This window comes from Miscanthus floridulus, chromosome 5 (assembly GCF_019320115.1).
Source record: "Miscanthus floridulus cultivar M001 chromosome 5, ASM1932011v1, whole genome shotgun sequence".
In the NCBI taxonomy this organism is placed as follows: domain Eukaryota; kingdom Viridiplantae; phylum Streptophyta; class Magnoliopsida; order Poales; family Poaceae; genus Miscanthus; species Miscanthus floridulus.
The window spans coordinates 9,332,969-9,349,254 of NC_089584.1; the positions used below are offsets into that span (position 1 = coordinate 9,332,969).

The 16,286-nt window shown below is 46.6% G+C and overlaps 2 protein-coding genes across 2 annotated transcripts; one reads left to right on the forward strand and one right to left on the reverse strand.

The window, feature by feature from the left end:
* Positions 1-635: 635 nt before the first annotated feature.
* Positions 636-4,326, reverse strand: LOC136449469 (GDSL esterase/lipase At5g03610-like). The gene is made up of 4 exons (XM_066449510.1): positions 4,097-4,326; positions 3,723-3,998; positions 1,546-1,811; positions 636-1,460 (listed from the first exon to the last, which is right to left on the reverse strand). Exons 1-4 carry the CDS (start codon positions 4,191-4,193, stop codon positions 939-941), a joined length of 1,161 nt encoding a protein of 386 aa, XP_066305607.1. The 5' UTR covers positions 4,194-4,326; the 3' UTR covers positions 636-938.
* An 8,543-nt stretch (positions 4,327-12,869) lies between these two features.
* On the forward strand, positions 12,870-13,433 carry LOC136454213 (uncharacterized). Its single transcript, XM_066454720.1, has one exon. The coding sequence runs from the start codon at positions 12,870-12,872 to the stop codon at positions 13,431-13,433; it is 564 nt and encodes a 187-aa protein (XP_066310817.1).
* The last annotated feature ends 2,853 nt before the right edge of the window (positions 13,434-16,286 follow it).

Sequence of the window (16,286 nt, forward strand, 5' to 3'; positions counted from 1 at the left end):
GGAACTTGTCATTGGCATTACTTCGAGCACTTGGTTCGCATGAGAAGTCCACCACCAGGGGAGAATCACGTGAGCTCGTTGGTGGCGCCACAATGCCGACTTGGCGCCCATGCCGACGCCGGCAACGAGTGGGCCGGCCCATGCTTGAGGCCTTCCACCTGGCGACGAGCGCGAGCACACCCAGCACAGCGAGCCTGAGCTCGAGGCCTTGCACCTCGATGCCTGCAGCACGGCGAGCGCGAGCACACCCATGGCAACACAGTTGTCCTTGAGGGCTAACCCGAAGAGCACCCCCGCTGTGTGCTCCCCCTCCTCGGGGACCGACGCGCCCGACTGGAGCACCTCGACGAGCGCCACCATGGGCCCCGGCGCACACGATGAACACTTTGTTGGCGGGATCTTGGGTGACGGTGAGCGCAGCACGACGAGCTCGAGCGCTTCATCCCTGCCTTCACCGAGGACGAGCGCGACGGTGAGGACCGGGTAACCGCCGGACACCGGAGGCGTCGAGCGAACGGGGGAGGGTGAGGCAGGCGGCGGCGTAGCGTTGCGTAGCGAAGTGGAGACGGAAACCGGGAGGTGACAGAAACCAGCGCGTTGGGAAGGAGAGAGCCAGACTGAGCCAGACCTGGAGAAAACGAGATCCATTTCCGTTTCCACCCAGCCTGGCTACGGACTGCTTTAAGCAGCGTGCAGGCCTGGCCCGGGGAGCGACTAGGGAAACAAACAAGTCTACTTGCAGCCCAGGAGTCTATCCCTGGCTCCTGTCCAGGCAAACAAACATGCCTAAAGGATTTCACTAAGGATCCATTTTTAGAGGAACAATGACAGGAGAATTTCACTAAGGATTCAACAGCTTAGTTAGCTTTTATTTTGATGAGTACTCCTATTTTTCATCTCATAGGGGAAATGTGATATTTTAAGAATCCCAACTGGGCTCAGGTAGACAGAAGGAACTCGTGGATCTTGGGCCTGAATGTTCGGGCGACGGCGGCCCACCCGGCCTGCGTCGGGTGGACGTCGTCCCAGTAGAAATGCTTGCTCGGGTCATCACACAGCGTGTACTGCCGCCTGCCGCTCTCATCCTGCTGCCCGCAGTGGCCGTCGGCGCTGAAGCTCTCGCAGCACGGCCGCCTCGGCTCCGCGAACCTCTCCGCCGCCGCCGCCCGCGCGTCCTCGACGAAGGCGGCGAAGGGCGTGTTGAGGTCGAGCAGGAGGAACGTGCGGTTGGCCGGGTCGAGCGCGGCGAGCACGGACTGGAGCGCCGCGTTGTGCTGCGCGGCGCCCGCGTTGGCGAGCGGGTCGCAGGCAGTGTAGTTGAGCGCGCGGGTGAAGAGCGGCGTGCACCCCATCGGGTGCAGGTTGGTGACCACCACCTTGCGCATGCCCACCTCGTCGCGCAGCCGCCTCAGCTGCTCCCAGAGCTGCCGCACCACCGCCGGGATATAGGCGATCGCGGCCTGCGTGCATGCTCACTGTTCAGTACTGCTAAGTAAGAGTAAGACAGCGACGAGATATAGTATATGGTGGTGATAACTGGCGTACGCTTGTGCTGTTGTCCTTTTCGGCGGCGTAGGAGTAGTCGTTGCCGGCGACGACGACGACGGCGATCCCGGCGTCGCAGCCGCGGGTGGGAGGCGGGTGGTGCGCCTGGAACAGGTCGATCTGCGCGCCGATGTTGCGCTGGAAGTAGCCGGTGTCCAGCACGCCCGCGCCTCCGACGGCGAAGTTCATGCCACGAGCCATGAGCCCGCGCGCGGCGCCCCTGCGCAGCTTGTACGCCACCGGCGTTGGCACTCCCATCGCGGAGGCTGCATGCATGCAATGCATTGGTTCCAATCTAGCATAGTTAGCACACACTTTCGTAACACAGGAAAAAAAAGCAGCTACCACTAGTACTCTAGTAGGATCGGAGCAGTAGAATAAACTACACTGAATTGATGTACTGCTGGAAAAGGAAAGGTCAAGGTTAGGTCGGAGCATGGGGAATCTTTACTTGCCCCTTGTACTACCACTTCAGCATTCCCATGCATTTCAGATGCACGCGTGCATGTGGTGGCTGTCTAAAACACACGAGAAAAGAATGGTGTCCATCCATCTCGCGTGGTCTAAATTCGTCAACTGATTAACGAAAACGCATGAGTGTTTTCCTCTCACAACAAAACAACATCAGTCGGTTTATAAACCACAGAAACGATCAAGCAAACATGGTATCAAACAAGAAAACTAGAAGTAGAACTATGCAATTTCGTGGTGCTTCATCAATCAAAATATAAAGAGACAATAACAGCATGGGGATAAATGATGCCATGGTCCAATCCAAATGCCTGAAAATAAGAGATTACCATCAGTCGATCGATCAGGTCAGTTGGATCAAGCAACCTGTTCGCTTGTTGATTTCAGCCAGCCTAAATCAGCCAACCAACAGTGTTTTTCTCTCACAACAAACCAGCACCAGCCAGCCCAAACCAGCCCAGAAACCAACCAGCGAACAGGCCGAAGATCGGACTGATGGAATTCTACCTACCTTTATGACTTCCATTTGCGAACTATTAGTTGTCCTTCCTCCCATGTTTAGTCATGGATGGCGATTGATCGGACAGGAGAGACCGAGAGAGAAGCAAAGCATACTAACCAGAAAGCCGTTGAGATGATGTACGATGCATGGAGCTGATTATTGGTTACTGGGCGCCTAATGAGCTTCCGAACAGTTTCTGAACATATATGAACTGAAGGTCCACCCGGTGATACATATTTTTTTTAATAAGGGGAAACGCGTGTGTGAATGCGCCGCTGCAATTGCACTACGTACAACTTGTTATTTGGTTGACTGGTTTATATCGTTACTGATTTGTTTATATAAAAAAAAAATATTACTGGCTAATTCATATAAATAGTTTCCATGTGAGGGGCTGGCCAGCCAACCAGCACGCCGCAGCCGATCGGGCTCATCACTCAGCAGCAGTGACAGCAGCTGCCATGGCATTGATTGCCCACCCAACCAACTAAGGTTCTATTTAGTTTCCTCACAAAATGCTAAATTTTTCAAGATTTCTCGTCACATCGAATCTTTGGACGCATACATAAAGCATTAAACATAAATAAAAAATAAAACTAATTACATCGTTTAGACGAAATCCAATCTTTTAAGCCTAATTAAACTATGATCGGACACTAATTGACAAATAACAACAAAAACACTACGGTATCGTTTTGAAAAAAAAAATCGACAACCAAACTGGCCCTAACGGAAGCTGGCGCGCGCGCCATCAATGCGGGAGGGACTCCCAACGATCCATCGTCCTCTCCTCCTCTCCTCTCCAACGCTAAGGCCTTACGTTTAGTTCGCGGTTAGAAATCGGTATTTAATACTGTAGCACTTTCGTTTATATTTGATAATTATTGTTCAATTATGGTCTAACTAAACTTAAAAGATTCGTCTCGTAATTTACCATCAAACTGTATAATTAGTTATTTTTTTATTTATATTTAATATTCTATGCATGTGTTCAAAAATTTAATATGATAGAGAGAGTGAAAAAACTTAAAATCTAAACAAGGCCTATGATGCAGCAGCCATGCCATTGAAGCATGGTCGTCAACATGCATTTATTACTCCTGCTCTCCCAGCTCGCTCTGGACAGCCACTGCGGCGGGGCTCCATCGCCATGTGCTTCTTTTAACTACTACGAATAGCACAGGGGACGGAGTACTCAACTGACCTATGAAGTCGGTGAGGACGCGGCCGTCGGAGAAGCGGCCGGTGGGCCGGCCGGGGAAGGTGACGCCGTACGGGTCGTACCACACGCGGGTCAGCTCCCGCCCGAGGTCGCCCAGGTTCCCCGTGTCCGCGTACGAGTCCCCGAACACCCACACCGGCGACGATTGCTTGCCGGCGTTGTTGTCGCAGCCGCTTCCGCCGCCGCCGCTAGCGTCTCCCTCGTCCCTGTGCTTGCGCAGCGCCTCTGCCGCCGCGGGCATCGTCAACGCCGTGAGGCCTGAATCATGTCATGACTCATGAGTAAGGATTAAGGATTCAAAAGTTGGATTAATTGATAAATGCTGTGGCCTGTGGCTAGATATGTTTTCTTCTTACTGATGAGAAGAAGCAGGAGCGTCGTCGTCGGCACGGTAGCCAGAGCTTGACGAGGGAGGCGGAGGCCACGACGGCGGCGATGATTCGTGTCCTCCATCTCCGTCGCGTCGCCTCGTCGACGGCGTGGCCCTGCCCTCTCTGGCTCTCTCTTCCGATCACAGGGTGGTGGATTGGTGGGGATGGAAATTAAATTGGTTCGGATGACCCCGAAGGCCGCGGCTCTGCGTACATATATACACAAACACAGCAGCGGTACACACCGGCATAGTAGCTTTGCGCCTAGTGGTGCAGGACTTTCTTTGCTGAATACTGCAACAACAACAAAGCTTTTAAGTCCTAAATAAATTAAGATATACTAGAGTTAAAACCCAACAGAAATAATCAAAGTTCAGACACGTAAATAGTTATTTTTCAAGCACTCTTATCTAAGGCTAAGTCTTTAGGTATATTCCATCCTTTCAAGTCTTCATTTATTGCCTCTACCCAAGTCAACTTGGGTCTTCCTCTGCCTCTCTTCATGTTACCATCCCGGCTTAGGATTCCACTATGCACCGGTGCCTCTGAAGGTCTCCGTTGGACATGTCCAAACCATCTCAACCGGTGTTGGAGAAGCTTTTCTTCAATTAGTGATACCCCTAATCTATCACGTATATCATCGTTCCGAACTCGATCTCTTTTTGTATGACCACAAATCCAACGCAACATATGCATTTCCGCGATACTTATCTGTTGAACATGTCGTCTTTTTATAGGCCAATATTCTGCACTATACAACATAACAGGTCTAATCGCCGTCCTATAAAACTTGCCTTTTAGCTTCTGTGTTACCCTTTTGTCACATAGGACACCAGATGCTTAGCGTCACTTTATCCACCCTGCTTTGATTTTATGGCTAACATCTTCATCAATATCCCCGTATCTCTGTAGCATTGACCCTAAATATCGAAAGGTATCCTTCCTAGGCACTACTTGGTCTTCCAAACTAATATCTTTCTCCTCCCGAGTAGTAGTGCCGAAGTCACATCTCATATACTCAGTTTTAGTTCTACTGGGTCTAAAACCTTTGGACTCCAAAGTGTCCCGCCATAACTCCAGTTTCTGATTCACTCCTGTCCGACTTTCATCAACTAGCACTACATCATCCGCGAAAAGCATATACCAAGGGATGTCCCCTTGTATGTCCCTTGTGACATCATCCATCACTAAGACAAACAGATAAGGGCTCAAAGCTGACTCTTGATATAGTCCTATCCTAATCGGGAAGTCACCCGCGTCTTCATCACTTGTTCGAACACTAGTCACAATATTGTTGTACATGTCCTTAATGAGCCCGACGTACTTCGTTGGAACTTTATGTTTGTCCAAAGCCCATCACATAACATTCCTTGATATTTTATCATAAACCTTCTCCAAATCAATAAAAACTATGTGTAGGTCCTTCTTCTTCTGCTTATACCGCTCCATAACTTATCTTATTAAGAAAATGGCTTCCATGATTGACCTTCCGGGTATGAAACCAAATTGGTTTATAGAGACCCGCGTTATTGCTCTCAAGCGATGCTCGATAACTCTCTCACATAGCTTCATAGTATGGCTCATCAACTTAATTCTCTGATAATTAGTACAACTTTGAATATCTCCTTTATTCTTATAGATCGATGCCAATATACTTCTCCTCCACTCATCAGGCATCTTGTTCGATCGAAAAATATAGTTAAACAGCTTGGTTAGCCATACTATAGCTATGTCCCTAAGACATCTCCACACCTCGATTGGGATACCATCCGGTCCTATCGCCTATAAACTCACCTTAAAGGTGTTTATCAGTACTAATTGGAAGCATACGCACTAAACGCAACCCAACCCAACGCCAACGCACGAGTAAGAGCTTGTTTGATACAAGGTAAATACGAATGCATCCAAACAAACAGCTTGTTCACTTGGTAGTATTTGGCTTATAAGCCATGGCTTATCAGTCAACGAATATTATTTTTCTTTCATATCAAACTAGCCAACAGTACTTTCAGCTATGGCTTATCTAATTGGAATATTTTTTGGCGTGAGTAAGGCTTTATTGAAGATCAGGCATGTGCTACAAAACACCGGTGTGGGCACCCTCAACCTGCCTCGGGAGGAAAAGATGAGCAGTTACATCTTCATTTTTCACCAACTCATCGATGTCCTGGTAGAACTGCCAGCCTACCTGAACAAGAATCATGCGAACAACACGGAGTACATCCTCGTCTGCTAACGGAGCCGGATAGATGGTTTCAACACTAGCATCGCGACGTAGGGAATCAGCACCGCCCACAACACCAAGAAGCACTGGCGCAATCTAGTTCGTGCCGATGCTAAGCAGGTGGCCAACCGCATCACCGCTGATGAGCAAAAGGGCCTCATGGCTATAGAGGAGGAGGACGATGATGCTGATACCAATGATGAGGACGAGGACGAGGGCAGTGATACCGACGATGAGTAGAGGAGTAAATAAAGTTTTATTTGATGTATCTCACGTTGCATTTGATGCATCTTCCTTATGTTGGGAGTACGGATAGAGTACATGTTGTTACTCTTTCCTTATGTTGTTACTCTTTTTTATGTATCTACCCTTGTATTTTATGTCAGACGCGTTCAAATGTACAGAGGTTTTGATTTGTGAAGTTTGATTTGTATGTCTGTGTTTACTTTTGTTAAACTTTGTATTAGGTGGGTTAAACTCTGTTGAGCATGGTGTAGATCAGATCCTTTGGTCAATTGGTAGCTGGTTTCTAGCCCCTGTTGGTTGGTTTTGCCTGTAGGTTTCTTTCTGGTACTCTTTCTAATCTGTAGTATGGTAAACATGCATAATGGAATTCATCCGATCAAGTCTCGCATCGATGTAATGCCTAATGGAGGAGCCATATAGCTATTCAAAATTTACAGCACACACAAGAAAGTCCGAGCATCGTAAATCTGACCGGGACGGACACATCTCACATTATATTATACAGGAAAACATGTTTCGTATGAATGCATTCATTGAATCCCTAAAGGAAACAAATAAAATTGAAACTAGTTACATGTCTCGGTCCGTTCAAATTTACGTTGCTCGGACTATTAGGCAAGCAAACGGTTTACAAGAAATAGGTAAACGTCATTTCATCAAATATACTAGAGGGACGTGGTCGGGGAAAAGTTGTGATCGTTTGTTGTAGAGTACACATCCGTGGTATGGTAACTAGTTGCCATCTGTAAGCATGATTTCGATTAGTGTCAATCGACGAAAGGGGAAAGCCACTCATGACTACTACTACTGATACAAATGTTGTGACCGAGTGCACTCCGTACGCAATAGTTTTACTTATAGCTCTGTACTGTATAGTGTCCGACGAGATCAAATATGCCGCATTCGGACTTTCTTGCAAGCGCAGTAAAATATGAGAATGAAGCGAATGCGGCAGGAAAGTTGGTCACAAGAAGTGAATCGAGAAAAAGAGCTTTTGACCACCATGACACGCTTGAGACTTGAATGCTTGGTGCGGTTGTGATAGGTCTTTTCTGTACTTATTTCACTCCAATCCAAGCAGTCACGGTAGTCGAGGGGTAGACTGATTGCTACGACACTCTATCAATCAATTTGCACTAGCTATTTGATATCCATGTAACTTTTCTAACAATCTGAACGTATGAAAACTGTGTAGTACCGTTGCCAGGAAGAGCGAGGAAGCCGAGGCCTCGAACTCGTGGAATTATGCTTAACAAAATAAGCAAATCACTGGTAGGAGCGAGGATGCACATCTCTGTTGCTGAGGGGAACAGAAGGCCACATGATCCAGTGCAAGCTGCCAAGTTTGCCTCCGAGGCAGGTGTAGTAGTCACGAAGGAAGTACCAATTTTGACGCATTGGAAAGAATACAAGGGGGAGAAACCCGACGTCATCTATTGCACAAGATTTGTGGAAAGGCTAAATGTATGTATGCGTATCCCTCCTTGACATTCAACTCTGCTTTGAGCAACTTTAACGGATTTACTTTTCATTCACACTACTGTGTGCAGGGAAGGTTGCACGTTAACGGTGCTCACTCACAAAAAAAAGCTTGTCGGAATGTAATGCAGTCTGTGGTACGACAGGAACGCTACAGGTCGAAGAAAACATACTTCAATGGCGTCCCTGCTAATCAGATTCGTATGACCTCTCCTGTCTCGTCCATAAACGATGCACAGTGGTGTGAGCTTGTGAAGATTTGGTCTAGTGCTAAGAACATGGTGTGTGAACCCATCGATTTCTTGTCTAGTCTTGCTATGGTTTACTTGTGCTGTAGTCTAACACAAATGAAACTATAGAAAATATCTGAGAAGAACAAACGAAACAGTGCAAAAGTGAAGTACCACCAGGCTACAGAATCTCGCTCCTATGTTGTACATATGTAAAAATTTGTAAGTGATGGTTGTGTTTTATTATTATTCTTGCCTTTGTATAAATATAAACTAAAATTCATGTGCAATATGAACAGAAGGAGAACAAGAGGAATACAGCAGAACAACATCAAAGACTTGAAGAAGAAAATGATCCACCTGATGAAGAACAACATCAAGTACATGCAAGTGAGTGGAGTAGTTTTGATTAGACTAGGGTTGTCGTTCTAATTTTTTGTATCCCTATATTCACAGACCCTCTTAAGGCTATTCAGTTGTTACATGGTGCTTCAAATACATACATGTCAATGATAATTTTCTAATAATAAGAACCATTATGTGCACTCAAGAAAATTCATTTTTTTTAATTATATCCATCTAATGCCCAAACGGCTTTAGGCTAGGCATCAATGTCATATACCACATCATTGCCTCCTCTCCACATCCCTCCTTGGTTTTCCCTCTAAGTCGTAAGGTCGTAATAATACCACGAAACCTCTCATCGGCCCTAATTCTATCCCTCTAATCTCATGGTCGTTTGCTGAAGTTTGTCATATCTTTGATAATTTTAGGCATTCAAAAAATAGGAGGTGTATATTTGTAATGTTCACAAGCTTCTATTATATTCTTATAATTATTCAAAAACTCATACCTAGAGTATATATTTCACTAAATTAATACCCATACACAATCAGCACAATACAGATCTCATTGGACACACACACAAATATATATATATATATATATATATATATATATATATATATATATATATATATATATATATATATATATATATATATAGCTGGCCATAAAATAACTTATTCTATAGCCACCTTGATTTACCATAATGTTTGTACCAATTTACGATTACATGAATATATATTTACGATACTCATGTTACTATAACTCACGGTGATATTTACCTTAATGTTATAGTAAATCACTTAGTAAGGAATTACTATAATCTAGTAAATTAGCATAGTAATTATCATAACTCAAAGTGGTCATAGAATAAGTTATTCTATGGCCAGCTACAGAACAGTATATATATATATATATATATATATATATATATATATATATATATATATATATATATATATATATATATATATATATAACTACTATCCTGTAGCTGGATACATAATAACTTATTCTGTAGCCACTTTGAGTTATAATAATTACTATGTTAATTTACGAGATTATAGTAACTCCTTACTAAGTGGTCTAATATAACGTTATGGTAAATATCCCCATATGTTATATTAACCCAACTATCGTAAATATGTATTAACATTATGGTAAATTAGTATATAAAATTATAGTAAATAGAGGTGGCTACAGAATAACTTATTTTGTAGCCGGCTACTGAATAGCCTCTCCCTATATATATATATATATATATATATATATATATATATATATATATATATATATATATATATATATATATATATATATATATATATATATTTGCCAAATGTGCAGTCGCGGAAACGGTTTCTGGATCGAGCTAAAACCAAACAAAAACAGTGAGGGTCAAAAGCGAAAGCCACCGAATCATGGCTTCCTCTCTAGCTTTACCGTCTTTATACCCTAAAACTAGGGCCTGACTCTCTCGGCTGGACGGCTAACCGCCCCCTCCACTCCGCGTGCAACAGGAAACTGCATTTCTGATTTTCTGTTCTGCATGGTCCCTATCCTGCACCGCGGAGTCATACTACGGTGTGCGGTCACTAGTAGATAGATGGACTCTGGTTCCGGTTGGCAACTGTATTTCTGATTTTCTATTCTACATGGGTTTCTATCCTGCACCTTAGAGTCATGCTGCGGTGTGTGGTCGCTAGTAAATTGATGGACTCTAGTCCCGGTTGGCAATTGCATTTCTGATTTTCTTTTCTACATGGGTCCCTATCCTGCACCGCAGAGTCATGCTGCGGTGTGTGGTCACTAGTAGATAGATGGACTCTAGTCCCGGTTGGGAACGAGCTTTAAACCAGGACTACGAGTTCGGGACTAAAAGGCATCACTCTTTAGTCTCGGTTGCCTTGAACTCGGACTAAGGTCCCCCAAGGATAAAAAAAATAATGTCTCCCACATATATGCCTTGCGTGAGATTCAAACCCAAGATCTCATGCATTGCCTCGCGCGTACCTTTCCACCCCACCTACACAACACATGTGACTTTGGATGGGATGCTTTCTTTTTGAACTAACTCGTCGGAAGACTTTTAATCCGGGTCGGTAACACCAACCGGGATTAAAAGGACCTTTAGTCCGGATTGGTAACACCAACCAGGACTAATATAGACCCTTTAGTCGGGGTTGGTCTTACCATCCTGGACTAAAGGTCCTCTGACACCTAAAAAAACTTAGACCCAGGAGTAATTATCACACTAGTCCCAAGTCCAATTCTAACTAGGATTAATGTGCTAAACCCAAAGTCCTTTCTCTAGTAGTGGGTCATGCCTGCCATTGGTGGAACCAGCAAAATGAGAAAGGGGCCAGTCTGGCCGGACAAAATACGAGGACCGGCAAAACGTATATATATTTAATTTAGAGGACATTATTTCCTACCTGAATTAGCATAAGCAAACTGAATCAAAAATTTGCATGGATGATCATTGCAAATTAGCAATTAAAAAAAATAGAAATCGCATCATATAAATTATACTTACTTTGCGGCTGCTTGCACCTGCAGTGCAGACTTGCTCGCTCGGCGCTCTTCTGCTGGTGCTTGTCTGCTGCTAGTGATGCTTGTCTGCTTGCTAGCGCTCGGCGCTCGCCTGCTCCTCTGCTCTCCGATGAGCGGCGATCAGGCGATCTAGCGATGGGTGCAGTCTGCAGCTTTACTCTGTGACGTGTCCGCTGAACTGCTGAGTGCTGAATCGCTGATCGCGCGGCCGCACGGGGAACTGGAAGGGACGCGAGCGGCGACTGGCGAGTCACGCGACGCGAGGCAAGTCTTCGTACGCGACCTTTCTCTGTTGTTGGGCTGGGCCGCTGACAGCTGACTCATTCTTCAGCGAGCAGAGGGGGTCCAAAAAAATTTCGCCCCAGTTCCGTCTTTGATGCCTGCATTAGTGTTAATAGCACACCCTCCAGCTTTCTTAGGTTGACATCCCAAAACTTGTGAAAGTTATACTAATCAATTTTTCGTGTGAAATTTGTTTAAACTCTCCACTCAACTCAATTATTATTATTGTATGCAAATAATCACCTAGCTAAGAACACATTTTTCCGCACTTGAACGGTGGGTCGATCAAAATACTATAAGCTCCGGGGCTAGCTCGTAGTCATGTGCCAAAGGACTTTGATGCGATGGAGACCTTGCAAGATACAGCGAGCAAAAGATTTATAGAAAACGTGCAGATCAGATGTGGAATTTTGTTTGGTTTGGATAGTGCGGAAGGTTCGCCACAAGAGCCTCCACAGCACAGTACAATATCACATCAATTATCTTTTCCATTAATCATGCAGCAAATAGTGGCAGTGAAAAGAAAAGAGAGAGAACTCGTTTGTTAGTATTTTTTGGTTTTGGCTCTTCACCGAGCGCACATGTTGTAACCGAATGATTGCTCCCATTCTCCCAAACAATGATAATGACAATAAAGATAAAAGCCGGAGAAAATAAGAAAGCAACAACATACAACAATCAACAATGATGCTATATTTTAGATTTGTTCTATTGCTTGTTGACTTGTCAACCCAATGCACCTGTAAATTGGGAAGCTCCCATACATTTGTTTCTCATGCGGTAAATTGGGGTATACTGATTTGGAGTGTCCAACTCCAGCTGTTAGAAATGAGGAGGGGAAGTTGCCATACGATGTTCAGTTGAGAGCACCGGAGGAGAAGAGACGCCGGCTGCAGTCCTTTGCCGGGGCAGCAGCAGAGACTTTTGGGAGTGGCTCCTCCTCGGGCTTTTACCACACACGTCAATCGAATCAGTCGGGGGACCGGAGCTCTAGAACCGGATCTCGCTACTCTGATAGCGTGATGGGGGAATCGGAGGAACAAGAGGTGCAATCACCTCTGAAGGAGGACCGGGTGGACGTGGCTAGAAGAAACAATGAAGGTGGGCAGGGTGCAAGCAGGAAGCTTGATATGATGGATGAGGAGGGGCGCCGGTTGGGTCCTCGCAAGAGGAAGTCGAAAGGAGCTACCCCAGCCACACATACACCTGACCTGAACATTCCGGTGGATGGATCATCTGCTCTGGTGCCAGCAGGACTGGTGAGCTCGCGGGTGAATCAGATGGATCCGGGGGCTGAGAGTGGGGGGAGTGTGATTGAAACCCTCAAGAAACAAAAGTGTGGTGCAAACAACAATGCGAGATCGGCGGCGGCTGCGGAGAGCAGTCCCCGCCGGGCACAATGAATATCCTTAGTGTGAACTGCCGGGGCTGCGGGCGGCCCGAGGCAGTTCAAGAGATCCGCCAGTTGGTGGTGGAGAAGAGGCCCGCGGTGGTGTTCCTGATGGAGACGAGGATGGGGGAGGAGAGAGCTCTCGGCTTGATTGCAGACCTTGGCTTCCAAAATGCCATAGTGGTCAAGGCGGAGGGTTTAAGCGGCGGCTTAGTGCTGTTGTGGCGTGGCGACGTCATGATCGCAGAGATGAGCAAGTCAAGGTCACATATTGATGTGATGTTGTCATGTGAGCGGCTGAAGATTTCTCATTGGCGGCTTACGGGGTTTTATGGTGAACCCAGAAGGGAGCGAAGGAAGGAGAGCTGGTACCTCCTGCGATTTCTGCGAGCACAGTCGAGTGAACCATGGCTGTGTTTGGGGGATTTCAACGAGGTTTTGGTGGTGGAGGAGCAGATTGGAGCCATTGAGAGGGAGCTGTGGCAGGTGATCGCGTTCCAGGACGTGGTCAGTGACTGTGGCTTCACCGACCTTGGTTTCCATGGTCTACCGTACACCTGGGACAATAGGTAGGATGCTGATCGAAACGTCAAGGTCAGGTTGGATCGTGCCTTGGGAGACTGTAAGTTCATGGATCGGCTGGGAGGATCCGAAGTGTTCCATCTCCCTCTGACGGAGTCGGATCATGCTGGCCTCTTGGTGGAGGTGAGGAATTCAGAGCCAGTGGCGCGGGCGGGGGGCAGGCGTCCCAAACCATTCTGGTATGAAAACATGTGGAAAACTCATGGGGAGTACAATGAGTTTGTGAACAAATCCTGGGACCCAGGGCCGGGCAGGGCAGATTTGTCCACAGTGGGGAATACTCTCTCAATTTTGCAAGGAGCACTGAAAACTTGGGATCGAGACGTCTTTGGCTCGGTCACAAAGCAAGTTAAGGAGCTCAGAGCGCAGCTAGAGGAAGAGAGAGGAAATACTCTCTATCGAGGGCCTACGGATAGGGAACGATCAATTATGTCACGGCTTGCAGAGGTCCTTGCACGGGAGGAAGTGATGGCAAAGCAACGATCCAGGATCAGTTGGCTTCGGGAGGGCGACAGGAATACTGAATTTTTTCAGGCCAAAGCCAAAGCTAGAAGCAGAACTAACCGGATCAAGCAGCTCAAGGATGATGATGGCCGTGTCTTTACAGAACAGGTAGACAAAGAAAGATTGGCATGTGATTTCTACCAACGCCTTTTCTCAGCCCAGGATGATCTGGAACCGGAACTGGTGTGTACTCACGTGCCGAGAAAGGTGATGCTGGAGATGAGTGAATTACTAGCGGTACCCTTTTCTGAACAGGAGGTTGAGGCAGCGTTATTTCATATGGGACCAAACAAATCCCCGGGTGTTGACGGCTTCAACGCGGGCTTTTTTTAAACGCACTGGGACCTGGTCAAAAAGTGTGTGATGGAGGCGGCATTGGGTTTTTTGAATGGTGGAGAGCTACCCGAGGAGGTCAATAAAACCTTGCTGGTCCTTATTCCTAAGGTAACTAATCCATAAGATTTAACCCAGTACCGACCGATTTCTCTATGCAATGTCCTATATAAAATTTGTTCCAAGGCGATGGCAAATCGACTTCGCCGGATTTTGGAGGAGGTGATCTCAGCTGAACAAAGTGCGTTCATACCGGGCCGTTTGATTACTGATAATGTCCTGATCGCGTATGAATGCATACACTATCTGAGGAGCAAAAGGGGAAAACAAGGTGATTGTGCAATCAAGTTGGACATGGCTAAGGCCTATGATAGGGTTGAGTGGCGATATCTTGAATGCATCATGAGAGCAATGGGATTCCCTGAAGTTTGGATTTCTCTAGTGATGAAGTGTGTGACATCTGTGACCTTTTCAGTGAGGGTGAATGGAGTCTTCTCTGATGAGTTTAAACCGTCGAGAGGGCTACGTCAGGGGGATCCCATTTCGCCTTATCTGTTTCTAATATGCTCGGAAGGTTTATCATGTATGCTAAAGAACATTGGACCACAATATGTCTCAAGGGGGGTGAGAGTCAGTCGACATGCGCCATGGATCTCGCACCTTTTGTTTGCTGATGATTGTTTGATATTCACACAGGCGTCGAAGAGGGGGGCGGACAGAGTGACAACGATCCTTGACGAGTATCACCGAGGGTCGGGGCAGCTTGTGAATAAAAACAAGTCTGCCATCTTTTTCAATCCAAATTGTGATGACGAAGATAGAAGGGTGGTTCATACCAGCTTGCAAATTGGTACTGAAGCGCTGGGGGAGCGCTATTTGGGCTTACCTACGGCGGCTGAGCGTGGTGCAACTGACGCGTTCAACTATGTGCCAGCAAGGATGCGTGGCATGGTGGGAGGATGGGCAGAGAAGGGACTCAGTTGTGCTGCTCGGGAGGTACTTCTGAAAGCCAATGCACAGGCGGTGCCCACCTACCCTATGTCTTGTTTCAAACTGTAGCCTACGGTGTGTCAAAAACTTACCTCGACAGTATCTAATTACTGGTGGGGGAGTTCCCTCGATAACCACAAAATGCATTGGCTAAAATGGGAGAAACTCACAAGATCGAAAGAGGATGGAGGAGTGGGCTTTCGTGATTTTGCTTTGTTCAATCATGCAATGCTTGGGAAGCAAGGATGGAGATTGTTTTCACGGCTGGACTCTTTATGCGCCAAGGTACTGAAGGGGAAATATTACCCTAATTGTGATTTCCTTTCAGCTACCAAGAAAAGACGAAGCTCGGCTACGTGGAAGGCAATCCTTCATGGCAGAGACGTCCTTGCTCGGGGTCTAATCAAGAGAGTTGGACTGGGGGACATCAGTATTTAGGAAGACAACTGGATCCCTGGCGTGCGACCTCTCAAACCTTTGGTTCGTATGCCTAGGACCACCGTGGAGCGTGTACGGGATCTGTTCATACCCGGGACACGTGTGTGGAATGAAGCGTTGATACGTAGCTCATTCTTGGCGTTGGAGGCGGCTGAGGTGCTGAAGATCAAGCCGAGCAACCGTCTAGATGAAGATGTGATCGCCTGGGCACATGAAAAGCATGGGGCTTATTCAGTAAAATCTGCTTACAAGCTACTCAAGCGGGACCAGATGGAAAAAGCGATGGCCGATGATAACAGGCAGGCATCAGCTTTAGGTGACTCGACCTTTTGGAAGGTGCTATGGAAACTGAATGTGCCACCCAAGGTTCGTGTCTTCTGGTGGAGGGTGTTCCATAATTCCCTGCCATCAAAGTCGGAGCTCAAGAGGCGACATGTGGCAAGAGAAAGCCACTGTGAGGTGTGTGGCAGTCGAGATGAGACCTTGCTTCATGTGTTCTTCGACTGCCCGCTCGCGAAGCAATTCTGGAAAGAGGTGAAGAAGGAGACGGGGATGCCGGTGCCAGTCATACAGAGTTGC

Coding starts and splice junctions, on each gene's coding strand:
- LOC136449469 (XM_066449510.1), bottom strand. CDS start 4,193: ATGGAGGACACGAATCATCGCCGCCGTCGTGGCCTCCGCCTCCCTCGT. Junction 1,812..3,722: donor CGTCCTCACCGACTTCATAG/GTCAGTTGAGTA, acceptor GCATGCATGCAG/CCTCCGCGATGGGAGTGCCA. Junction 1,461..1,545: donor AAAAGGACAACAGCACAAGC/GTACGCCAGTTA, acceptor GCATGCACGCAG/GCCGCGATCGCCTATATCCC.
- LOC136454213 (XM_066454720.1), top strand. CDS start 12,870: ATGAATATCCTTAGTGTGAACTGCCGGGGCTGCGGGCGGCCCGAGGCA.